At 35.2% G+C, this 27,120-nt stretch overlaps 2 protein-coding genes and 3 non-coding genes across 5 annotated transcripts; 4 read left to right on the forward strand and 1 right to left on the reverse strand.

Annotated features, from left to right (window-relative positions):
* The first annotated feature begins 3,698 nt into the window (after positions 1 to 3,698).
* On the forward strand, positions 3,699 to 3,817 carry LOC132555335 (5S ribosomal RNA). The gene has a single exon (XR_009554427.1). It is a non-coding gene; the product is annotated as a 5S ribosomal RNA (ribosomal RNA).
* Positions 3,818 to 6,197: 2,380 nt separating this feature from the next.
* On the forward strand, positions 6,198 to 6,316 carry LOC132555330 (5S ribosomal RNA). The gene has a single exon (XR_009554422.1). It is a non-coding gene; the product is annotated as a 5S ribosomal RNA (ribosomal RNA).
* Positions 6,317 to 8,701: 2,385 nt separating this feature from the next.
* Positions 8,702 to 8,820, forward strand: LOC132555331 (5S ribosomal RNA). Its single transcript, XR_009554423.1, has one exon. It is a non-coding gene; the product is annotated as a 5S ribosomal RNA (ribosomal RNA).
* Positions 8,821 to 16,275: 7,455 nt separating this feature from the next.
* LOC132555299 (protein kish-B-like) lies at positions 16,276 to 21,946 on the forward strand. The gene is made up of 3 exons (XM_060219655.1): positions 16,276 to 16,303; positions 18,990 to 19,121; positions 19,766 to 21,946. Exons 1-3 carry the CDS (start codon positions 16,294 to 16,296, stop codon positions 19,846 to 19,848), a joined length of 225 nt encoding a protein of 74 aa, XP_060075638.1. The 5' UTR covers positions 16,276 to 16,293; the 3' UTR covers positions 19,849 to 21,946.
* A 3,165-nt stretch (positions 21,947 to 25,111) lies between these two features.
* On the reverse strand, positions 25,112 to 27,034 carry LOC132555320 (uncharacterized). Its single transcript, XM_060219676.1, has 2 exons — positions 25,667 to 27,034; positions 25,112 to 25,555 (listed from the first exon to the last, which is right to left on the reverse strand). The coding sequence occupies exons 1-2, from the start codon at positions 27,032 to 27,034 to the stop codon at positions 25,112 to 25,114; spliced, it is 1,812 nt and encodes a 603-aa protein (XP_060075659.1).
* Positions 27,035 to 27,120: the final 86 nt, after the last annotated feature.

Below are 27,120 nucleotides of genomic sequence, written 5' to 3' on the forward strand. Positions count from 1 at the left end.
TGACGGGGTGAGCCGCAGCGTGGTGGTAGGACTCTTCCTCTGAGACTAAAGCAGTTAGGATCTAATACCTGACGTGATGGCCTCGGTCTGATCGTCAGTGGTCCACTTCGCCAAATCGATACTCACTCTTTTTCATTATAGTTTTAATATTCACCCCTTAATTATCTCTACTGACGAAAGAAGGAGAAAATAGGTGTGTAGGTAATTTACATGATGATTTTAATTTCTTTGTCAAATACAAGAACATTCTAAATATAGGAAGCTTCAATCATATTTGATGTATGGTTTTATTTGACAGTAAGTGATAATACCTGCCATTTTGCCTCCTTTTCGAATATCGTCTTGGTAAGATTTTGCAAAATTAATAGTATAATGAGTATGGAGTTGGTGCAGCGGTATCCTGGAGTTTATCAGGATATTTCTTCAGTCTACTCAGGTAAGATTATATGATATTTGTTAATAAAACAATTCAACTATATTATAATATATTTATTCTGAAAGGGAAATAAATCTTATTTTATTTCTTACTTTTTCATGATGTTTACATCAAAAAACCAACAATGTAGTAGTTTGAGTATTGTATATGAAATGGTCGAAAATATGTTTACAAGTCCCAGCTCTGAAAAAAGGTCGTGTGATTATGAAAAAGAGTGAGTATGGAGTTGGTGCAGCGATATCCTGCTGTTGATCAGGACATTTCTTCAATCTCCTCAGTTAAGATTCTATTATGTTTGTTAATAGCACAATTTTACCATATCTGTAAAATATTTATTCTGAAAGGGTAAAAACTAAATATACTAAATATTTTTTCATGATGTTTACAACTAAAATAACATTGCAGTAGTTAGATAATGGTATATGATAAAGACGGAAATATGTTTACAAGCCAAGCTCTGCAATGATTTCGTAAGATTATAAAAAAGAGTGAATATCGAGGTAGCACTGTGGTTAATGATTGTGAAAATTCCGGTTACTGATGTAGATTCCATTTTGAAAAACATAGATATATTACTAAATTGAAGCAATAAACGAAGACTGATTTCTCCCCACCTTTACATAACATGGAGTGAAGTCAAAGAAAATGGACGTTTTTACATTTATTCCTAACTCGTGAGAAATGTTAGCGGATATTGCACCACTGTCCAGGTAGCTTTATATGTATCAGTTACCCGGTATGTTAAGCAGAGAGCCACAGCGTGTTATGTACTATGTATTGAGACTAAACACACAACTGTACAACACGTTTTACGTTGCACATTGAATGAAAATTTTTACATACAAATTTGGCTCGCAATATTTGGTCTTGGTCAACTGGGCGAGGTGGTCGCGTACGATGGGACGTAAATATACATGTACACCGGAAGTGCACATGCAGAAAGTCAAGCATAAATAGGGAAAATTTTATAATTTGAGTGTCTACGGCCATATCACGTTGAAAACACCGGTTCTCGTGATATTGCTAATGGAAAAAAGTTTGATTGTGATAAGTATGAAGTGTTACGGCATAGTTTAGAAAAGTTTGAAGGCGAAAAATGTAATGGGGCAGTTTTAAGGTCAAAGGCTAAATGGGCTGTAGATGGAGACAAATAAGTACTGGTTACTTTTTAAGGTTAGAGAAATATAGACAAGGCTGTAATGTTGTGTATCTATTGAGACTAAAGCACATGTACTCCGGAAGGAGGCCGCATCTAAAGACGCTAGCTCGATACTCACTGATTTTTATTCATTTCTTACTTGCTACATTTTCAACTTAATAAAGCATAGGTGTCCTGAATCGATAATCAAATACGTTATTTTGGTAGAAATTAACATAACCAATCTATATGTATTTAAAAAATAAAATCAATACGGTACTTCGTCAAAGTTTTCAGGTTCAACGTATTAACTAGGTACACACATATATAAAAATATAGCAATGCTATTGCCGAATAATTGCTATCAGCGAAATTCCAGGATTACTTTGAATTTCGAGGATGCATTATGGTATGTAATGAACTTCGCGAAAAAAAGCATGACAGTGTCTAGGTATTATAACTTATCAAAGACGCATATCGTTAACAAAACATAATTCCTTCAATTTAATTATTTTCACTTTTAACATTTATTTTACAAGTTGATGTAGTTTTATTAAGAAAGCACTATCATTTTCTTGAACAGAAATTTTAACTTAGTCAAACAAAGCATTTCGTCATCTTGCATCATAATAATTTGTCGGCACCAAACCGGAACTGGAAGTTGCACAATGTCATAAGTTTATATTTATCATTATCTATACGTACGTCTGATGACGGGGTGAGCCGCAGCGTGGTGGTAGGACTCTTCCTCTGAGACTAAAGCAGTTAGGATCTAATACCTGACGTGATGGCCTCGGTCTGATCGTCAGTGGTCCACTTCGCCAAATCGATACTCACTCTTTTTCATTATAGTTTTAATATTCACCCCTTAATTATCTCTACTGACGAAAGAAGGAGAAAATAGGTGTGTAGGTAATTTACATGATGATTTTAATTTCTTTGTCAAATACAAGAACATTCTAAATATAGGAAGCTTCAATCATATTTGATGTATGGTTTTATTTGACAGTAAGTGATAATACCTGCCATTTTGCCTCCTTTTCGAATATCGTCTTGGTAAGATTTTGCAAAATTAATAGTATAATGAGTATGGAGTTGGTGCAGCGGTATCCTGGAGTTTATCAGGATATTTCTTCAGTCTACTCAGGTAAGATTATATGATATTTGTTAATAAAACAATTCAACTATATTATAATATATTTATTCTGAAAGGGAAATAAATCTTATTTTATTTCTTACTTTTTCATGATGTTTACATCAAAAAACCAACAATGTAGTAGTTTGAGTATTGTATATGAAATGGTCGAAAATATGTTTACAAGTCCCAGCTCTGAAAAAAGGTCGTGTGATTATGAAAAAGAGTGAGTATGGAGTTGGTGCAGCGATATCCTGCTGTTGATCAGGACATTTCTTCAATCTCCTCAGTTAAGATTCTATTATGTTTGTTAATAGCACAATTTTACCATATCTGTAAAATATTTATTCTGAAAGGGTAAAAACTAAATATACTAAATATTTTTTCATGATGTTTACAACTAAAATAACATTGCAGTAGTTAGATAATGGTATATGATAAAGACGGAAATATGTTTACAGCCAAGCTCTGCAATGATTTCGTAAGATTATAAAAAAGAGTGAATATCGAGGTAGCACTGTGGTTAATGATTGTGAAAATTCCGGTTACTGATGTAGATTCCATTTTGAAAAACATAGATATATTACTAAATTGAAGCAATAAACGAAGACTGATTTCTCCCCACCTTTACATAACATGGAGTGAAGTCAAAGAAAATGGACGTTTTTACATTTATTCCTAACTCGTGAGAAATGTTAGCGGATATTGCACCACTGTCCAGGTAGCTTTATATGTATCAGTTACCCGGTATGTTAAGCAGAGAGCCACAGCGTGTTATGTACTATGTATTGAGACTAAACACAAAACTGTACAACACGTTTTACGTTGCACATTGAATGAAAATTTTTACATACAAATTTGGCTCGCAATATTTGGTCTTGGTCAACTGGGCGAGGTGGTCGCGTACGATGGGACGTAAATATACATGTACACCGGAAGTGCACATGCAGAAAGTCAAGCATAAATAGGGAAAATTTTCTCATTTGAGTGTCTACGGCCATATCACGTTGAAAACACCGGTTCTCGTCCGATCACCGAAGTTAAGCAACGTCGAGCCTGGTTAGTACTTGGATGGGTGACCGCCTGGGAATACCAGGTGTCGTAGACTTTTCCTTTTTTTTTAATATAACTTATTTTTTTCATAATGTACTCTTCAGTAACATAACGGAATCAAATCTTACTCCAATACTGAATCATTTTTCTTTTTATTAAGTCAACACTACAGTCTTAACCACTGCTATTTCCACACTGTACATATCATATTTAGACATTCAGCTGTATAGCTTTACATTGCACATCATCGCTCGCGTACCAAGGGACCTATGTAAATACACGTATAAATACAGAAAACTTTAGTCGTCTAATGACCACTGACCACGTAGCTTTATCTGTATTAATGATCCGAAATAGTAAGCAGTGAGCCACGGCGTGTTGTGTATCATCTGTTGAGACTAAAGCACACAGCTGTACTCCTAAAGGAGGCCACAGTGACGCTAGCTCGATACTCACTGATTTTTTTGTCCATCTCTTACTTGCTAAATTTTCAACTTAATAATCAAATAGATAATTTCCCATATTTGGTAGAAATTGACATGACCAATATATATAATTAAAAAGAAATCAACACGGTAGTTCGCCAACGTTTTCAGGTTCACCGTATATCACACTAGTTACACATATATCTAAACATATAGCAATGCTATTGCCGCATAATTGCTATCATCGAAATTCCAGGATTACTTTGAATTTCGAGGATGCATTATAGTATGTAATGAACTTTGAGATAAAAAGCATGACAGAGTTTCAGGTATTATAACTTATCAAAGCAGCATATCGTTAACAAAACATAATTCCTTCAATTTAATTATTTTCACTTTTAACATTTATTTTACAAGTTGATGTAGTTTTCTTAAGAAAGCACTATCATTTTCTTGAACAGAAATTTTGAACTTAGTCATGTAAAAACAAAGCATTTCGTCATCTTGCATCATAATAATTTGTCGGCGCCAAATCGGAACTGGAAGTTGCACAATGTCATAAGTTTATATTTATCATTATCTATACGTACGTCTGATGACGGGGTGAGCCGCAGCGTGGTGGTAGGACTCTTCCTCTGAGACTAAAGCAGTTAGGATCTAATACCTGACGTGATGGCCTCGGTCTGATCGTCAGTGGTCCACTTCGCCAAATCGATACTCACTCTTTTTCATTATAGTTTTAATATTCACCCCTTAATTATCTCTACTGACGAAAGAAGGAGAAAATAGGTGTGTAGGTAATTTACATGATGATTTTAATTTCTTTGTCAAATACAAGAACATTCTAAATATAGGAAGCTTCAATCATATTTGATGTATGGTTTTATTTGACAGTAAGTGATAATACCTGCCATTTTGCCTCCTTTTCGAATATCGTCTTGGTAAGATTTTGCAAAATTAATAGTATAATGAGTATGGAGTTGGTGCAGCGGTATCCTGGAGTTTATCAGGATATTTCTTCAGTCTACTCAGGTAAGATTATATGATATTTGTTAATAAAACAATTCAACTATATTATAATATATTTATTCTGAAAGGGAAATAAATCTTATTTTATTTCTTACTTTTTCATGATGTTTACATCAAAAAACCAACAATGTAGTAGTTTGAGTATTGTATATGAAATGGTCGAAAATATGTTTACAAGTCCCAGCTCTGAAAAAAGGTCGTGTGATTATGAAAAAGAGTGAGTATGGAGTTGGTGCAGCGATATCCTGCTGTTGATCAGGACATTTCTTCAATCTCCTCAGTTAAGATTCTATTATGTTTGTTAATAGCACAATTTTACCATATCTGTAAAATATTTATTCTGAAAGGGTAAAAACTAAATATACTAAATATTTTTTCATGATGTTTACAACTAAAATAACATTGCAGTAGTTAGATAATGGTATATGATAAAGACGGAAATATGTTTACAAGCCAAGCTCTGCAATGATTTCGTAAGATTATAAAAAAGAGTGAATATCGAGGTAGCACTGTGGTTAATGATTGTGAAAATTCCGGTTACTGATGTAGATTCCATTTTGAAAAACATAGATATATTACTAAATTGAAGCAATAAACGAAGACTGATTTCTCCCCACCTTTACATAACATGGAGTGAAGTCAAAGAAAATGGACGTTTTTACATTTATTCCTAACTCGTGAGAAATGTTAGCGGATATTGCACCACTGTCCAGGTAGCTTTATATGTATCAGTTACCCGGTATGTTAAGCAGAGAGCCACAGCGTGTTATGTACTATGTATTGAGACTAAACACAAAACTGTACAACACGTTTTACGTTGCACATTGAATGAAAATTTTTACATACAAATTTGGCTCGCAATATTTGGTCTTGGTCAACTGGGCGAGGTGGTCGCGTACGATGGGACGTAAATATACATGTACACCGGAAGTGCACATGCAGAAAGTCAAGCATAAATAGGGAAAATTTTCTCATTTGAGTGTCTACGGCCATATCACGTTGAAAACACCGGTTCTCGTCCGATCACCGAAGTTAAGCAACGTCGAGCCTGGTTAGTACTTGGATGGGTGACCGCCTGGGAATACCAGGTGTCGTAGACTTTTCCTTTTTTTTTTTAATATAACTTATTTTTTTCATAATGTACCCTTCAGTAACATAACGGAATCAAATCTTACTCCAATACTGAATCATTTTTCTTTTTATTAAGTCAACACTACAGTCTTAACCACTGCTATTTCCACACTGTACATATCATATTTAGACATTCAGCTGTATAGCTTTACATTGCACATCATCGCTCGCGTACCAAGGGACCTATGTAAATACACGTATAAATACAGAAAACTTTAGTCGTCTAATGACCACTGACCAGGTAGCTTTATTTGTATTAATGATCCTAAATAGTAAGCAGTGAGCCACGGCGTGTTGTGTATCATCTATTGAGACTAAAGCACACAGCTGTACTCCTAAAGGAGGCCACAGTGACGCTAGCTCGATACTCACTGATTTTTTTGTCCATCTCTTACTTGCTAAATTTTCAACTTAATAATCAAATAGATAATTTCCCATATTTGGTAGAAATTGACATGACCAATATATATAATTAAAAAGAAATCAACACGGTAGTTCGCCAACGTTTTCAGGTTCACCGTATATCACACTAGTTACACATATATCTAAACATATAGCAATGCTATTGCCGCATAATTGCTATCATCGAAATTCCAGGATTACTTTGAATTTCGAGGATGCATTATAGTATGTAATGAACTTTGAGATAAAAAGCATGACAGAGTTTCAGGTATTATAACTTATCAAAGCAGCATATCGTTAACAAAACATAATTCCTTCAATTTAATTATTTTCACTTTTAACATTTATTTTACAAGTTGATGTAGTTTTCTTAAGAAAGCACTATCATTTTCTTGAACAGAAATTTTGAACTTAGTCATGTAAAAACAAAGCATTTCGTCATCTTGCATCATAATAATTTGTCGGCGCCAAATCGGAACTGGAAGTTGCACAATGTCATAAGTTTATATTTATCATTATCTATACGTACGTCTGATGACGGGGTGAGCCGCAGCGTGGTGGTAGGACTCTTCCTCTGAGACTAAAGCAGTTAGGATCTAATACCTGACGTGATGGCCTCGGTCTGATCGTCAGTGGTCCACTTCGCCAAATCGATACTCACTCTTTTTCATTATAGTTTTAATATTCACCCCTTAATTATCTCTACTGACGAAAGAAGGAGAAAATAGGTGTGTAGGTAATTTACATGATGATTTTAATTTCTTTGTCAAATACAAGAACATTCTAAATATAGGAAGCTTCAATCATATTTGATGTATGGTTTTATTTGACAGTAAGTGATAATACCTGCCATTTTGCGGCCTCCTTTTCGAATATCGTCTTGGTAAGATTTTGCAAAATTAATAGTATAATGAGTATGGAGTTGGTGCAGCGGTATCCTGGAGTTTATCAGGATATTTCTTCAGTCTACTCAGGTAAGATTATATGATATTTGTTAATAAAACAATTCAACTATATTATAATATATTTATTCTGAAAGGGAAATAAATCTTATTTTATTTCTTACTTTTTCATGATGTTTACATCAAAAAACCAACAATGTAGTAGTTTGAGTATTGTATATGAAATGGTCGAAAATATGTTTACAAGTCCCAGCTCTGAAAAAAGGTCGTGTGATTATGAAAAAGAGTGAGTATGGAGTTGGTGCAGCGATATCCTGCTGTTGATCAGGACATTTCTTCAATCTCCTCAGTTAAGATTCTATTATGTTTGTTAATAGCACAATTTTACCATATCTGTAAAATATTTATTCTGAAAGGGTAAAAACTAAATATACTAAATATTTTTTCATGATGTTTACAACTAAAATAACATTGCAGTAGTTAGATAATGGTATATGATAAAGACGGAAATATGTTTACAAGCCAAGCTCTGCAATGATTTCGTAAGATTATAAAAAAGAGTGAATATCGAGGTAGCACTGTGGTTAATGATTGTGAAAATTCCGGTTACTGATGTAGATTCCATTTTGAAAAACATAGATATATTACTAAATTGAAGCAATAAACGAAGACTGATTTCCCCCCACCTTTACATAACATGGAGTGAAGTCAAAGAAAATGGACGTTTTTACATTTATTCCTAACTCGTGAGAAATGTTAGCGGATATTGCACCACTGTCCAGGTAGCTTTATATGTATCAGTTACCCGGTATGTTAAGCAGAGAGCCACAGCGTGTTATGTACTATGTATTGAGACTAAACACAAAACTGTACAACACGTTTTACGTTGCACATTGAATGAAATTTTTTACATACAAATTTGGCTCGCAATATTTGGTCTTGGTCAACTGGGCGAGGTGGTCGCGTACGATGGGACGTAAATATACATGTACACCGGAAGTGCACATGCAGAAAGTCAAGCATAAATAGGGAAAATTTTATCATTTGAGTGTCTACGGCCATATCACGTTGAAAACACCGGTTCTCGTCCGATCACCGAAGTTAAGCAACGTCGAGCCTGGTTAGTACTTGGATGGGTGACCGCCTGGGAATACCAGGTGTCGTAGACTTTTCCTTTTTTTTTGATATAACTTATTTTTTTCATAATTTACCCTTCACCACATCCTCACTAACATAACGGAATCAAATCTTACTCCAATACTGAATCATTTTTCTTTTTATTAAGTCAACACTACAGTCTTAACCACTGCTATTTCCACACTGTACATATCATATTTAGACATTCAGCTGTATAGCTTTACATTGCACATCATCGCTCGCGTACCAAGGAACGTATATAAATACACGTATGAATACAGAAAACTTTAGTCGTCTAATGACCACTGACCAGGTAGCTTTATCTGTATTAATGATCCTAAATAGTAAGCAGTGAGCCACGGTGTGTTGGGTATCATCTATTGAGACTAAAGCACATAGTTGTACTCCGGCAGGAGGCCGCAGTGATGCCTAGCTCGATACTCACTGATTTTTTTTTGTCCATCTCTTACTTGCTAAATTTTCAACTTAATAATCAAATAGATAATTTCCCATATTTGGTAGAAATTGACATGACCAATATATATAATTAAAAAGAAATCAACACGGTAGTTCGCCAACGTTTTCAGGTTCACCGTATATCAACTAGTTACACATATATCTAAACATATAGCAATGCTATTGCCGCATAATTGCTATCATCGAAATTCCAGGATTACTTTGAATTTCGAGGATGCATTATAGTATGTAATGAACTTTGAGATAAAAAGCATGACAGAGTTTCAGGTATTATAACTAACGTTAAGAAAACAAAGTTCCTTCAACTATACATACATACATACATACATACAAATTTGTTTATTAAAGTGTCATATATCACAATTACATCATATGTAAAGTACACAATATAAAACCATAGTAAGACCGTTGGGATCAATCATATTAAACTAAACCAGGTAAATCCAATATCATGAATTAAAACTTACTTATCACAGATCGTAATCCAGAGAACAGGTGATTGGGACAGCCCCTACCTAACAAGCTCTCTGGATTATATACGAAATATATAAATTATAATATATATTGTAATACTAAAATAGGTCTCATCCATACTGTAGCTACATGTTATATATGAAATAATAAAACAATACACATGGCAAAAATTATTTATGATACATTCATCAGTAGTGATATTTGGCATTCCAAGGGTTGGGGAGAACCCTACCATCGAGGTTTGCCAAACTTACGCTACCTACAATAATTAATTATAATTAATAATAGATAATCAATCGATATAAAAAAGTTTCTGATTTACCCAACGAATCAATTAAAGCATATATTCTAAAAATGTAATCATACGTGATATTCAGCCAGAAATGGCTTACAAGACACTGTTAAAACATTGATTACTCACTTTAAGTGCTACGTCTCCGGAACATATTGTATAAATTATTAGCAAGTGGAATTTGTAATTCCCTGCAAGACATTATAAAATCAAATTGTTCTAAATCGTTAAGGCTTAAAAAATCATTTCTTATTTCGATTCCTGCTCTAAATAAGGATGATCTAATATCATTATATACATTACATTCAATTAAAAAGTGTATCTCATCCTCTATCGAATTATTTACATTTGTACATATTTTGCAAACACGGTTCTCCAATGGAATCTCAGGTTTGGTAAATCTGCCGGTTTCGACTGCAAGAGGTAGAGAACCACATCTTAAATTAAAAATTACCCTCCGTTTACTTTTTTGTGTCACGAGTTTGACATAAGAATCTGGCGCTAACTCAGATTTAAAGGTTCTGTATGTTCTCAACTTGTTACCGTTTACACTATTACTATCATTCCACAAGCTGTTGTACCATTCCTCTGTATCTATAGTAATTAACTTTTCTTTAATATTTCTTATCTTGTTTCTAATAGAAAATGTCGAGTTTACAATTTCACTTACTTTTTTCTCTTCTATGACTGTAATAACTCTAGAATCCCAGGATTTTTTCAACCTTACAGACCATAGGTGTACTTTTTTCATAAGACGGCTGTCGTTACAACACTTTATTCTTAAAAACAGGCGTACCGTTTCTAAAACCTGATTAACATTACAAGAATGCCATATCACCTCGGAGGACTATACATTGACTTGTTCTGCCTATTTTGTTCTCGTTAAATGTTACCCCCATATGTTTGTGATTTACTAACTATAATTAGCGGAAGTTACTGATGTCGTGTTATTAATTTCTTTTACATCTTCTATTGGACATGCAGAGGTTCTTAGTTTTTTTTTTAATTTTTAATTATATGAAACCGGTTGTTAGTGAAATGAAAGAGTACTACATCAGCTTCAGAGGGATTAAATTTAGCGTACCATTTTCCTGCTAACTCATGATTCATTACATGTTCTATTTATAATGCATTGCTTGGAGAAAATAATAATGTGTCACCAGCAAACATTCTTACAAATAAACGAATATGAAAAATAAAGAAACAAAAAGTACTCAGAACCTTAGGGAACTCCTGTATTTTAATGTCTGATAGAAGAGGTAGAATTTCTTCGGTGACTTTTTGATTTCTGTAGTCTCGGCCACTTCATTGTAAGATTGTACTTTTACGCTACCAATAAGATGGTTAAAATAACTAGACAGATATATCCTGGTACATCCTCTTACTATGATTAAAGAGAAATATTTTATAATGTATTACGCTTGATATGCGAGTTTCCCTCCCCCACGAAATTGGCTCGTAAAACGATCATTAGTCAAACTCCAGACATTATAGACTTGGGTTAAGGATCCTCAAGTATATAAACTCACCTGTCATGTTGTCACTCTGTTGTTACCCTAGGTTTGTCGTTTTTCCTGGTGATTTTTTAATATCATTGGGTGCCTTCATTTATTGCAGAGCAGGTGACGGGGTTTAACGTAAAATATAGGTCATTAAGAGAACAAATATAGGGCTGATTTTGGATTAATGACTTAACCGATGATAATTCGGACGAGGAATCGTATCCTGGCTACGGCGACGCCGGAAAATTTATAGGCAAACGCATTTTGATAAGGCGAATGTAACTTATTTCACTGTGCATCTGCATTGACATAAAATTAGCGGTCGTGACAGGACACTTAGTAGTTAATTGGACTGTGAATTTACCTGGATAAGACAGCAAGGTGTCATCCTTCTTGTCCCAAAATTGAAAAATCAGGTAAAAATATTTTTTGGGACAAACAGGATTTTGTAAGTATAAGTCTGTAATGGCTAAGAAAACAAACCAGGTAAATTTAGCACTACATTAAACTATAATATAATGTACATTTTATATCATTTTACAATTATACTTACAACATAATTTAACTTAGAAGGATGTGATATAGTATACATTTTATGTTCAACTATACAGTTCAGGACATAACTATAGAAATCAATGAAACCAATAAATTTACACAATTCAAAACAAAACGAAATCAGTCCATGTGCAACAGTTATGTGGCTCTGCCTCCGTAGTTGATGTAGTCGATGTCGTTGTTTCGTAGGACAGTTTTCAGTTGGATAAGACGGTCATTAAGCATTCTGTAACGACGTCTCTTTGGCACAGGCAGTCCTCATGCAGCATGTTGTAGGCGGTTAATGTAATTGGTAGCTTGAATGTCTTTCAATCCTCTGAGGAATATGAAGATGTTTGGATGTGCATGCGGGATATTTTTCTTGAGTTTGCTATGCCATCCTTCCAAGTTGTTTGTTGTCCTGGGTCCATCGTTGTCAAAGTGGTTCCAAACTTGTCGGTCTCCTTCTATCCATTGGGTGGTGACGTAGTTAATGAATGGTGTTGTATCTACGGGTAGGTCGACGTCTTCAAGGTCCTCCAAGGCGTTGAACCAGTAGTCCTCGATGTGATGTGGTGGTATTAGTGGAAGGACGGCGGCTCGGCGAATCAGTCTGTGGATGTCTTTATTTTCCGTGTAGTAGGTCTGGAGTCCAAGTAGCTGGATCTTTCTCCAAATACATTTGATCATCTATCATAGCATGGATTGTGTACAGCTGGCTGAAGAATCTTGGGCATGTGTAGAAAGTTCGATCGCAATAGAGTGTGTCGGTAGTTGATAGAATCTCCAGGTTTGTTGTAGTGGCAAAAGCTAACATCCGTGTGTTGTCAATGTTGTCATCGAATAGGAGAAACTGATCCCCGGTGTTGGTATGTGTCCATTCGTCCTCTAGAATAGTATCTGCTGCTGAGGTTGGGAGCTTTGGTAGAAGTATGGCTCTGCTGTGGTAGATGGATGTCTTACACGATGTGTAGATGGGTATCTGTTCCGCCAGTTGTCTAGTCTCAGCTGTCCAGTTGTGCGTCTGTACTTCGGCAATTTCTTCGTCATAGATGGTTGGTACGGGGACTTCAGTTCCTCTCTGCATCTTTCTTAATGTTGTTCATAAGCTTCTGTACTTCTCCTTCGAAGTGGTTGGGTGGATGGCTGTGTTGGTGACCTAATTTTCCTGGGATGTCATTCGTGGTGGTGATTGTTGCAGGGCAGTTCCGAATGGAGCACCTCCAGTAGGTAGTTGTTCTTCACCATGTAGCGGAATCCGGCCTGAAGTAAAGTCCTACCCCCTCGCTTATTGGTTGTAAACTGAACTTGAACTTGATAGTTTGCCATGTTTACAATGATATGTCTGAGTGTCTGATATATATATATGCTTGGGTATTTCTACTCACTCAGGATGGCTTGGAAGTTCACCTCATCCTATTGGTGACTACTGTTCCGGTACAGTTATGCATATCTAGCTTGGGTGTTCAATTTTTATATAGGGCTTGGATGTTCATTACTTCCTCTTATTCCACTTACCTGTTTTAGGCAACCATTTGTTTTTTCACATTTTTTTAAAATGTGTTATTAGATATTTTTAAATTTGAATTTTTAAAAAATATATATGTAATACAAATTGAAATTATATAAAATATTTTGTTTCTGATATCCTATTTAGAGTATTTTATTTAATTCATATTAATTATTCATACATGCATATATATTAGTTAACGTTAAAATAATATTTGTATTTGATTTTTTTCAAAATGTTTTAAATAGTTTTACGGTTTACCTGTGTAAGTTTACCGGTATAAAATTTTGGACAAGTTCTTTACCTGTTAAAACAACACACATAGGTACCTTAAATGTTGTGACAACACACTGCCCTATTTCTGTACATAATGTTTTTGAGACAAACAGGACATAGATTTTTTCAGTTTTGGGACAAACAGGATTAAACCGACAGCAAGACGTCCAGTTTTTCCTGTATTACACAAGAAATGAACTCTCGGCTCACATTTTAAGAAGATATATAGAGTAATTAGTGTTTTTTTCTGCTAAAAATCTCCAAACTAACTATATATAAATTCTATTTTTATCCCAAAGTGCGATATTTTGTTTTATTTTACCTTATGTTTCACTTTTCCTACGCCTCCTTACGATCTTTGTTTTGACGGAGATGGTGATATCTTGGTGGCAGAAAAGGTTACAAACTCAGTGATACTGAATGACGGAAACACTGGACACTTCCATGGGATCATTGATTCGCCAGTCTACAGCATGATCTACGCTCTGGGTCGAACACAAGAATTATGAAACGAAAATAATCAAATAAGTAAAATACCAAATAGTTACTTGGGTAATCTGCTATATAATATGTTCCAATTATATCCGGGATCTGGCAGCGTCATTTAAAATAACTTAGAGCTCTTACGTGAATTATGAAGAAATATAGTTTTCAATTTGTCATTACATTTTCTTTATGGGGAAATAATGAAACATTTTCGACATTTAATTGCATGTTAAGGAAGAAACATTGACAAACAGGGAGAGGATGGATTTCTTTACTTTTTTGTATGTTTAGATATATTTAAAATATATACATATACAATGTATTCGTATCTTGTAGTTTGCCTGTTGGTGCCATTGCTTTTAACCTTGTCCTCATAAGAGATCGTGACAAAACTTATTTGGATGGACCAATGCCGGGCGTCGCCGATGAAGCAGAAGACGCTTACTCTTCCTGAACACCTGGTCTTATTTTCCATTTTCCTTTCCATGAGTTTCCGCGTAAGTCTTTCTTTTGTTAATAGTTTGCCCGTTTTATCAAACTTGAACTTGAATGATGACTATGTTCACATGTTGGTATTTTCCTGTTGTTCTTACAGGAACACTAATAATCTTTCTGAAAATCAAACTAAAAACATACAACTGAGATTTCAGTGATTAATACAGATTTTTGTTAAGATTATTTCCTTATAACACTATTCTAAGGTCACCTGACATTGTAATGTTTCTATTAAATGTAAGTCTGTCCCTTCTACTGATAAAGGTACACATTTTACAACAGTCTTGTGATATCATAATAAGATAAGAATAACTATCGCTTGGTTTACTTGATGCATGTTTGGTATCATGTGAGAAGTGCAAGGTTTGTGTAATGGCAACCTAAGGATATTTATGCCCATCATCCGTGATTTCTATTACTCCTGTAGAGTCTCTTCTCTTCTTTCCGACCAAAATCGATGTACGCCAGAACCCCGACGTGAAGGAAATTAGCGACTTTCTTAAAGACAACAGTGGGCAGAAATCGTAACTTTCAAATATATACAAACCTTAAACTGCCGTTATAAGTAGAGGCTGGGGAATGTGGGTGTGACACATGAGGCCACTGGGTGCATTTTAAAAATTCTGCCGACAGCGGGCTTCATGCACTATCGATTTTATATGTACCATGCAGGTGAAAAACCGACTAGCGTTATCTGAAATAAAACTTCACGCTTTTAGCCCAAACAGTAATGACGTTTCTCCAATGTAGTTCTATGTGCATAGGGTTATATAGAGGTGCATTGTCTATATAATTTTCTATACATAAGGAGTACACTTTGGTCTGGAATGTTTCAATATCGTGCAGCTAGGTGACTTTAATCCATTACTTTAATCCTGTCCTCAGAAATTAGTACAAAGGTGCGATGATACAGTAAAAATTGAAAAATGAAATTATACCGAAAATTTTACGAACCAATGCTTTCTATCGTGAATTTAGATTGTGTGGGTGATTTCTATATTAATGTAAGTCGGATATGTTCCGATATTACCTGTTGGTATTATCAGAGACATATATCACACATATATACGCCTCTGGTATTATGTACCTGTCGTTACAATTAATCATTTTCTACCATATCGGCATTCCCTATCACATGGACCTGAGAACATCTTACATGTGTATTAGGACCTATCCCGACATGTTGGATGAAGGCGGGGGAGGGGGCATCCTCAATGGGGAAGGGGTGCGGGCCGTGGGCAGGATAGGTCACATGTGTTAAGTATTGAATAAAAAATTAAACTTCTTTATTTCAACTTCGGTTTTTTTGTGAAAATTTACCTACCAATACTTGATCGCTTCGACCCCAGCACTTTTTATCGTGGTTAACAGAGCAATCGATTCCGGATTTCCCGGTCCCAGTTTTAATTTTACAGTAGTTTGTAGATCTTCCGGGTGACACGAACCGCAAAACATCAAAATGACGAATGGTAAGATAGGTGAAGAAGATTATATCAATTAATTACAAGATTTAAAAAAAAATAATTCTTAAATGGTCTTGAGGTGGTCTCATGTCAAGATAGGGAATACTTTTAGATATGAACCAAGTTACAACACGGTGTGCGCAAGCACTAAACTTGTGTCTGACTGAATATGCATATCTGATTTCGTCGTCATGTAGCCTCGCCTGACAAACTGAACGGCGGATTGGGAAACATGGAATATTGTAGATTGGATTTCCAGTGGGCCTCTAGCCCTATTGCTTCTGTTACTTGTCCTCTTGTTACACTTGTTTTCATATCTGTTGGACATAACTTGTGCCATTAATTTATCGAAGACTGGGATTGATTTGGCCCCGATAGTTAAATGACACGAAACAGTTATCATCTTATAATAGAAACGTAAGTGGAGGCTGAAGTCTCTTGTTATGAATTCTACCGGGATACATAACACAACATGTAACTGCATGTTCATGTATTGAAATCATATAAAAATGAAAAGTTTATATAGAGACAAATCATTGCAAACAATACAAATATTCTCATGGTTCGACCATAACAGAGGTGCAATAGAAGATGGCAATGTTTGTGAATATTTATTCATATTCCTTCAGAAAGGAATTCACAAGAGTGTGTAGAAGAATTTTTCCAAAAATAGCAATGGTGATCTTGTCATTAACCATACCACATTGAAACTTAAAAGTCCTGAGATATTATGGTCATTAAGAAGAATGTTAAGTGTGATCAAATCCCTCAAGTCATTGACCCCAAAAAGCACTGGCAAAGATTATCTAAAAATAGTAAGTGGCCTTGACCTCAATCCTGAAACTTTAACTCATCTTTTGCTACTTTGGTCCTTTATAATTATACAATCTGATCAAACGTGATAAAGAATGAAAGAACAGTAATTGTTACTTTGACCTTGCCTACAACACTGAACTCAAACTTGTCTGAAATATTAAAGTGTTTAAAAGGATGTGAAAGTTGATCATAATCCCACAACAGGATAGACTGTGACCTTGACCCAATAATCCTGATACTCAAAACTCATACTCATATGATATATCATATTCTTTGAAGAAAATGTGACAAGAATTTTATCAAATTCTTTATGGTGACCTTGCCATTGATCCTAGAACACTGAAACCTTATTATATACTTGTCTCTGAATATGGTCCTTTATAAGCGTGAAAAGATTTAAACTTTCTCAAGGAGTGAAGCTGCTAGAGTGTTGACAAGGATTTTCTAAAACTGGTAATTTACCCGGTATAACTCTAACATTGACTTTGGTCTTACAACAACAAAAATCAGTGATTATTCTTAGATATGTGTATATGTATTATGGTTCTGATTTTGATTAAAAATTCATGAGGAATGATCCTGTGCACATTGATCACAATCACTCAAGGAATAAAGTTGTTAACACTACTGGCAAACTTGGTTGTTCCCTGAAGTATATTTGCTCAAACACTTTTCATATACATCTGTATTCAGACCGATATCAAACATTCTCTTGACATCTTTCTGTGAGGATTGTTATCTCTAGACAATCAAAAGTAACTGGGACATAGGTTAAGTTTCATTGTGATGATCAGTGTTAAAAAAACTTCATATTACTATTTGAGAAAATGTTAACTCGTCATCAAATGCATATCTTGAGTCTGATTCTTCGTATTGATAAATATTTAATATTAAAACTCAGATAAAAAAGTAGAGACGAAGCCATTTCCATTTGTTCATTACCATGTAGATATAGAATCAATGGGTCAAAAAAGAAGAAAAGAAAAGAGGAAAAAAACCCAAAAAATTCCAAATAAATGAAACACCATAGTGCCAACACAAAAGGAACAATGAATGGAAAATCAAAAGTGGACATCATACAAATTCAATAATACACAACAAAAATGTTAAACGTCATTAACATTTACAGAAACTAATGAAGGTGAAATGCATTTTTAACTATTCTGCATTACCCCCTACAATAAATTATTTTGCTGGTTTTTTGTTTTTTTTTGGGGGGGAGGGCGGCTATATCAGCATCACTTTGTCTGTTTGTCCATCTATCTGGAAAAAAATTAAACACATGATAGTACCGGAAAAAAGGTGAACATTTCTTTTCAAATTTTGTTGAATGTCCAGAAACAATTGATACTCCTAACTTTTCAAAAATCAATGAACAAATTTCAACGAAATATTGCAGAAACTTTCCATGGACAAAGATGAAAAAAAATGTGAATTATATATATGGTTATTATTCCTCCCCTCCTAAATCCAGGGTCTTAGGTTCTGAAATTTAAAAAATCTTCTTTTCCAGACCTAGATATGAAATACTTTTCATGTATATAAGGTTCAGAAATTGCAATAGCAAAATTTTTATGTCACATTTTGCCCTTTGGAGCAGCTTAAGTTTATTATAGTTTATAGGTACAATGTATGTAGGAAATATTGAGCATAACTGTTAAATTTCCTTGGAAAGAATTCAAACTTGTTAGAATTATTAACATTGGATGACACTTGCTTAGAATGATTAACAATGGATGGCATATAAGCTTATTTTACATTTATATATCGTACATTTTCATTAATGGACTATATTTTGCTGATTAATTTTTTTCAAATTTGAACAATTATCCCATGTAATTTATTAATAAAAATATTTTTATTTATTTTGTTACAGCTTATTCCTTTGAGGGAATCATCATCTTTGGGCTACTTGTTGTGTGCACTTGTGCCTATATGAGAAGAGTGCCTAGGCTGAAACAGTGGTTTCTCTCTGAAAAGAAAGGCCTGATGGGAGTATTCTACAAAGGTACAACACATGCCCATCATATAGTGGAAAAAAGAAAATGTGTTTCACTGATTGTAAGATTTAATAAACATAAGTTTTTACATTTCATATGAGAATTTTTGGAATAATGCATATAAGTTTTTAATTTTCTGAAGCCTGGTGAGAAGTTTCGTAAAATCTTATATGAAATGAAAACAAATTTAGGATCAAACAGTGGCAATTATTTTGTTGTGCCAATTTTCAATTCATGACCAAACATTATTTGTTATATTATGACATCACACTAAATATCTGACTGGCATGGCCAATGGTAAATGCTCTAAGGTAAATTACACTAGTGACATATATGTATGCAGAAATGTTACCAGTACATATGTCTATTTCAGTTTGGGTTAGATGAAAACAAGGGTTATTACATAATCAAGAGACCCTGGGTAATGATATTAGGGTTGTGCTGTAACATAATGTGATGAGAGACTAGTACCGTAGCACAGTGTATTCTTTTATATACAGTGAAACATGATTATGAAAAAAATGTTTTCTTCTCAAGATATGTAATCATAAACAATTATACTATTATTAAAATGAGATATGATTCATTTTAAATGACAGTATTTTTTCTATTAGAACAATGTTGTGAAATGAATATTGTGTTTATTTTTCAGCGTCTGTGATAGGAACTCGACTTCACATTCCTGTGGCGGTGATATGTTCTTTGATGGCAGTGTATGTTCTCATTCTGAGGTGATACACAACAGGAAAGATTTTATTTATTAACATTTGTACATATATAAAGACTGAGCTATCATCTATAGAAGCGCTTGGAATAGCGAGTGTCTTATATGATGAAGACTTCAATAAGTACGTACGATCTTACAGCAGCTGTGTTGTGGTAAAGGAGGAGATAGGTAAATTGTCTCCCCTTAGACTGTACACAAAAATAAGGAATACACAATCATTTTGATGCTTATGAATAGACTGAAGAAATGTACTGAGTTGTGCATTATATGGTTTAACTTCTTTGTGAACTTGGTGCTGCATCATCGCTATATGTTCCACTTTTGTACTGATATCTTTGAATTATGGTATAATACATTGTAATACATGCACCGTGCATATTAGGAATATTGAGTATATGTATTTCTAAAATTCCTTTGAATGTATTTCTTTCTATTATTGAGTCAAGTGCTTGAATTAGTTACATCCTTTCAAAAATATCTGAATTGAGCAGAGATAGTGAAGGTTATGTCAGATATTTGATTGTGTAGATGATGTTTATATTTTGTGCTAATATAAAAGGAATTGATGTCAGAGATTTAAGTATTAATGTGTGTATGAGGAAAGTAGAGAAGTGCTCAAAGGATACAAGATGTCAGCCATACAAATACATGTAAAACATGGTTTACATAGCTTTGTCAGGGACATGTGACACATTATACAAATGTCTGTCCCTGAAAAAGCTTTATACATATATAGACTTTATTTACCTGGTATATCATTGAATTAAAACAAATACTAAAAGCAAAATTATCAAACAAAGGGTGATATACATGTATACTGTAAATATTTAAAGTATTTCTCTTGTCTTGTGTCTTTCAATTGTCTTAATGCTTATCATTTGTCATTTTTAGCTCACTTGGCCTGTGAGCTTTAAGGATACCATGGCGTCAGTTGTCTGTCAATTTCTCTAGACCCCCTCCCCCCACCCAACCTTGGGCCATATTCAGCATCAGGATATAAACAAAGTCATAACTGATCATTTTTTCTAGGGTCTGGTCCCATCCCAGGACAGATAACATCTTTGAAGCCGTTGAGATTATCATCCCATAACTAAATAGCATTGCTAAGAGATTAACAACTGATCTCAGTCTCCACCCCTAGGGAATTTGAAGTTGCATCTGTGGGATGAGGCTCATCAGGGGAAAAATTTTCCTTCTAAACAAATGTACCATTTGCATTGACATATTCTGTGAGCAATACAGGCCCCTCTGGGCCTCTTGTTTCTTGAGGGTTTATTTTTGAGAGAATTTTTAGAGGAGAATATAATTCATTACCTGGGTAGTATCACATTAACAGGCATGGAATGTATGATATCATCAGCAGCTCAATATTCTGATACATTGATTCATCACATAGTCACAACATTGAAAAGTATGATTTTTTACTTAAGTTGTCACAATTTTGAACCAGAATTAAATATTAGCAATACTCCTTCATGACTAGTTATTTGTGTATAAGTTACCTCCCTTAGTCTCTATGTGACATCCATACAAATGTATATTCTTGTCTATGATTTATGGTCCTCAGTTTAGTCTGTTTATAGGTGTGAAGACCTCTTCGGGTGTAAATATTGGTTTTACTTATTAAGACAACGATGTGTTTGTGTACAAGTTTACTTTGTTACAACATACGTCAAATATTGGACCAAACTGTAAATAGGACACCAAATCATTAAAACTGAATATTAGTTACCTACTTAACTGACAGAATTTTATATTAAGTGGAAACATAAGTTGTGTAAGCACCAAAACAAGGTATTACCAATTTTGATGATATCATATGTGACAGTGTTAGAGCTGTGTGTTTGTCCAACAGTATTTGTATTTATTACAAAGTTGAGACCAAATTGCATAATTAAGAATAATGGGATAAGATAAATGGCAAGAGCTTAAACAAAGAACAGTAATCTGTACATCACAATTCTTTGTACTGTGTTTACTTAACCATTGTATTTATATATCTTTTAGAAACACCATTTACATTTGCTTTTCACATTTACTGAATATTAAGATGGGAAATACTAAGGTAGAGCCATTGCTTATTAAAGGAAAGGTGATAACATCTTGCTTGCTTAGTTATCTGATTATTTGTTAATGAACATTTTCACACAAGGCCCAAATGACATCACTCTTGATTCCTTGAATTATGAAATTGTTCAAGACATCCTGACATGGATTTTTGTTTTACAAAATCTGTCAAAAAATAATTAAGACATGCATTTCCTGTTCAAGTAAATACATAAATTGTGAAAGTGGTGTTACACATGTATATTTTCATTAATTTCACAGTACAAATGAGTAAGAAGTGCTTTTAAAATGATTGCTTAGATGAGTTGTGAAACTTCTCCATGTACAGAACCTGATAGACGGTGAAACTTCTCCATGTACAGAACCTGATAGACGGTGAAACTTCTCCATGTACAGAACCTGATAGACGGTGAAACTTCTCCATGTACAGAACCTGATAGACGGTGAAACTTCTCCATGTACAGAACCTGATAGACGGTGAAACTTCTCCATGTACAGAACCTGATAGACGGTGAAACTTCTCCATGTACAGAACCTGATAGACGGTGAAACTTCTCCATGTACAGAACCTGATAGACGGTGAAACTTCTCCATGTACAGAACCTGATAGACGGTGAAACTTCTCCATGTACAGAACCTGATAGACGGTGAAACTTCTCCATGTACAGAACCTGATAGACGGTGAAACTTCTCCATGTACAGAACCTGATAGACGGTGAAACTTCTCCATGTACAGAACCTGATAGACGGTGAAACTTCTCCATGTACAGAACCTGATAGACGGTGAAACTTCTCCATGTACAGAACCTGATAGACGGTGAAACTTCTCCATGTACAGAACCTGATAGACGGTGAAACTTCTCCATGTACAGAACCTGATAGACGGTGAAACTTCTCCATGTACAGAACCTGATAGACGGTGAAACTTCTCCATGTACAGAACCTGATAGACGGTGAAACTTCTCCATGTACAGAACCTGATAGACGGTGAAACTTCTCCATGTACAGAACCTGATAGACGGTGAAACTTCTCCATGTACAGAACCTGATAGACGGTGAAACTTCTCCATGTACAGAACCTGATAGACGGTGAAACTTCTCCATGTACAGAACCTGATAGACGGTGAAACTTCTCCATGTACAGAACCTGATAGACGGTGAAACTTCTCCATGTACAGAACCTGATAGACGGTGAAACTTCTCCATGTACAGAACCTGATAGACGGTGAAACTTCTCCATGTACAGAACCTGATAGACGGTGAAACTTCTCCATGTACAGAACCTGATAGACGGTGAAACTTCTCCATGTACAGAACCTGATAGACGTTGAAACTTCTCCATGTACAGAACCTGATAGACGGTGAAACTTCTCCATGTACAGAACCTGATAGACGGTGAAACTTCTCCATGTACAGAACCTGATAGACGGTGAAACTTCTCCATGTACAGAACCTGATAGACGGTGAAACTTTTCCATGTACAGAACCTGATAGACGGTGAAACTTCTCCATGTACAGAACCTGATAGACGGTGAAACTTCTCCATGTACAGAACCTGATAGACGGTGAAACTTCTCCTTGTACAGAACCTGATAGACGGTGAAACTTCTCCATGTACAGAACCTGATAGACGGTGAAACTTCTCCATGTACAGAACCTGATAGACGGTGAAACTTCTATGTACAGAACCTGATAGACGGTGAAACTTCTCCATGTACAGAACCTGATAGACGGTGAAACTTCTCCATGTACAGAACCTGATAGACGGTGAAACTTTTCCATGTACAGAACCTGATAGACGGTGAAACTTCTCCATGTACAGAACCTGATAGACGGTGAAACTTCTATGTACAGAACCTGATAGACGGTGAAACTTCTCCATGTACAGAACCTGATAGACGGTGAAACTTTTCCATGTACAGAACCTGATAGACGGTGAAACTTCTCCATGTACAGAACCTGATAGACGGTGAAACTTCTCCATGTACAGAACCTGATAGACGGTGAAACTTCTCCATGTACAGAACCTGATAGACGTTGAAACTTTTCCATGTACAGAACCTGATAGACGGTGAAACTTCTCCATGTACAGAACCTGATAGACGGTGAAACTTCTCCATGTACAGAACCTGATAGACGGTGAAACTTTTCCATGTACAGAACCTGATAGACGGTGAAACTTATCCATGTACAGAACCTGATAGACGGTGAAACTTCTAAAAAGGATAAAAAATTACAAACATAAATGTTTTGCAAACAGAATTATTTATTCAATAATTGAAAAACCAAATTCAGTCTAAATGCAGTAATTTAGACCACAAAATCTAACCAATGACAACAACATGTGTGACTAGGTGTATCTAAATTCACATGAGCAAATTAAAAAAAACATGTAAGTAAAGGAACTGTCTATCCATTGACAGCAACATGTGTGACTAGGTGTCTTCTAAAGTCACATGAGTAAAATCGCCATTAAAAAAACATCGTAAGTAAAGGAACTGTCTATCCATTGACAGCAACATGTGTGACTAGGTGTCTTCTAAAGTCACATGAGTAAAATTGCCATTAAAAAAACATCGTAAGTAAAGGAACTGTCTATCCATTGACAGCAACATGTGTGACTAGGTGTCTTTTAAAGTCACATGAGTAAAATTGCCATTAAAAAACCATCGTAAGTAAAGGAACTGTCTATCCATTGACAGCAACATGTGTGACTAGGTGTCTTTTAAAGTCACTAAAATTGCATTAAAAAACCACGTAAGTAAAGGAACTGTCTATCCATTGACAGCAACATGTGTGACTAGGTGTCTTCTAAAGTCACATGAGTAAAATTGCCATTAAAAAAAACATCGTAAGTAAAGGAACTGTCTATCCATTGACAGCAACATGTGTGACTAGGTGTCTTCTAAAGTCACATGAGTAAAATTGCCATTAAAAAAACATCGTAAGTAAAGGAACTGTCTATCCATTGACAGCAACATGTGTGACTAGGTGTCTTCTAAAGTCACATGAGTAAAATTGCCATTAAAAAAACATCGTAAGTAAAGGAACTGTCTATTCATGAACAGCAACATGTGTGACTAAGTGTCTTTCAAAGTCGCATAAACAAATTGAAATGGGTAAACAAAAAGTAAGTCATCAAAACTGTCTATCCTTTTGTCCGGTGACAAGATGTTTGACTGGTTGTCTGATTTTTAAATTCATTTACCGAAGAAATTTTGAATAGGCATAAAAATCCACTGGGAATATTAAATGACGGGCAACACGAGCAGTGCCACCATGCTGAAGAGGCTGTGGCAGCTTTCCAATGATATCAGTAAATGCAATATCAGATATGTCATCAACTGTTGGAAAGACAAATTTGTATGATGAGGAATTACGTCTCATAAACTTAATGTTAAAGGTTTTTTCACCAATATCATCAATGTCTCCATTGCAGCCTATTATTTGTCCTATATAAATAACTTTCGTCTTTTTGGTAAGAAATTGTACTATGACAAAATCCTCAGGGACGAGAGAATCAGCATCAGGCGGTACTATTTCCTCTTCCTCAGCAGATTCATCATATTCAAAGGAATCATCGTCATCGTCACAAATGTTTTTTTCGTTAACTTCCTCTTCTGAACTTGAATCACCTTGACTATCTTTCTGTTGAAATTCAAACCGTAATCCCTTTTTACCTTTTTTTGCTTTGTTTTGTCTCTCTTTGGTTTGCTTTCTTTTCTTTTCCTCGGCATCCTTTTTGATCTGATCTTTTACTGGTGTGTCCGTAAGAATTAGAGTTTTTCCTTTCTTTTGACCTCCTCTACCTTTCCTTGGTGGCGCCTTTGGAAAGGGACTTATTTCTTCTGGTAAAACAACTGCCTGTATTTTTTCTCTAGATATCCTATTTTCAGACGACATTGAACCAGAATCAGAACTGATTAAATTTGCTGCTAGAGTGTTGGCATGGGGAGAAGTCACAGGATCAACGTTGGCGGAAGCTGACGGAGCAAAATCAACGCTTGTCGAAATTGATGCAACAAGATCAGTGTTGGTAGATGTTGATGCAACAGGTTCAACATTTGTGGAAGTTGACACATTAGGGTTAACTGATGAGGAAGCTGAAACAACATGATCAACGATGGTTCCTTCAATGTCTTTCACGTTTTCAGTTATTGGCCTATCTGTTACGTATGAGCACATGAAATCTTCATCACTGAAGATGTTGGCGTCAAAAGGATGGATACCAGATACTTTGAATCCGGAATTGATATTCCTTGGAGTAAATGCCAGTGGGTAAGCTTTGCCGATAATCTGACTTACATTATGAATTGTGATTGGCTGGCCAGGGTGACTTATCATAAAATCATTTGCTGCCTTGGTGTAGAGGCTCTTGAAAGGACCATACACAGAACGGTCTAGGGGCTGCATTTTGTGACTACAGTGAGGCGGAAGTGTTAACATAGTAACACCATTATCCTTGGCAAGGACAATTGTTTCAATTGATATATGAGATTCATGATTATCTAATATCAACAGAACAGGACGCTCTTTCGAGCATTTGGTTGCCTTAATAAAGTGTTGCATATATACAGTAAAGTTCTCTGAGGTCATCCATCCTGATGGATTTGCTACACCAACAGTTCCAGGCGGAGCTCCATATAGCATGGATTGTTTGAAATGCACACGAGGAAATACCAAGAATGGCGGTACTGAATTCCCAGCAGCATTTATTGTGCCAAGCATTGTTACTAATGTTCCTCTTTCTCCCGAAGTGATTTTGCCAACTTGTTTTTCACTTGTACAAGCAACTACTTTAGTGTTTCCAACTTTCTGAACGGTTGTGCACCCAGTTTCATCTGAATTGTATATGTCAGTTGGACTGAAATTATGTTCCTTCATTACTTTCTCCAGGTTATCAAAGAAGTCTTTTACATTTTTCTTGTTGAAACTTGTGGCACGCGATAATCTGGTTGCTTCTGGACGACGTAAGGACAGGTTAGGATACCTTTTCATATACCCAGCAAACCAATCTTCACCAGCACGTCTGTTCTGCCTCCAAGACTCCGGAAATACTTTATCATTGCGATTTGCATATTCAAATGCTAATTCACGCACTTGCTGTCGTGTCAACCCATAGTGCATTTTAGAGGCTTTGATAAGATATTCCTGTAGAAGTATTTCTTCTTCTTCAGTAAAAACCTGACGGCAGCTGTAATTTGGTGAATATG

Source organism: Ylistrum balloti, unplaced genomic scaffold (genome assembly GCF_031769215.1).
Source record: "Ylistrum balloti isolate Yb309-2 unplaced genomic scaffold, AGI_CSIRO_Ybal_v1 Utg370470, whole genome shotgun sequence".
Lineage (NCBI taxonomy): Eukaryota > Metazoa > Mollusca > Bivalvia > Pectinida > Pectinidae > Ylistrum > Ylistrum balloti.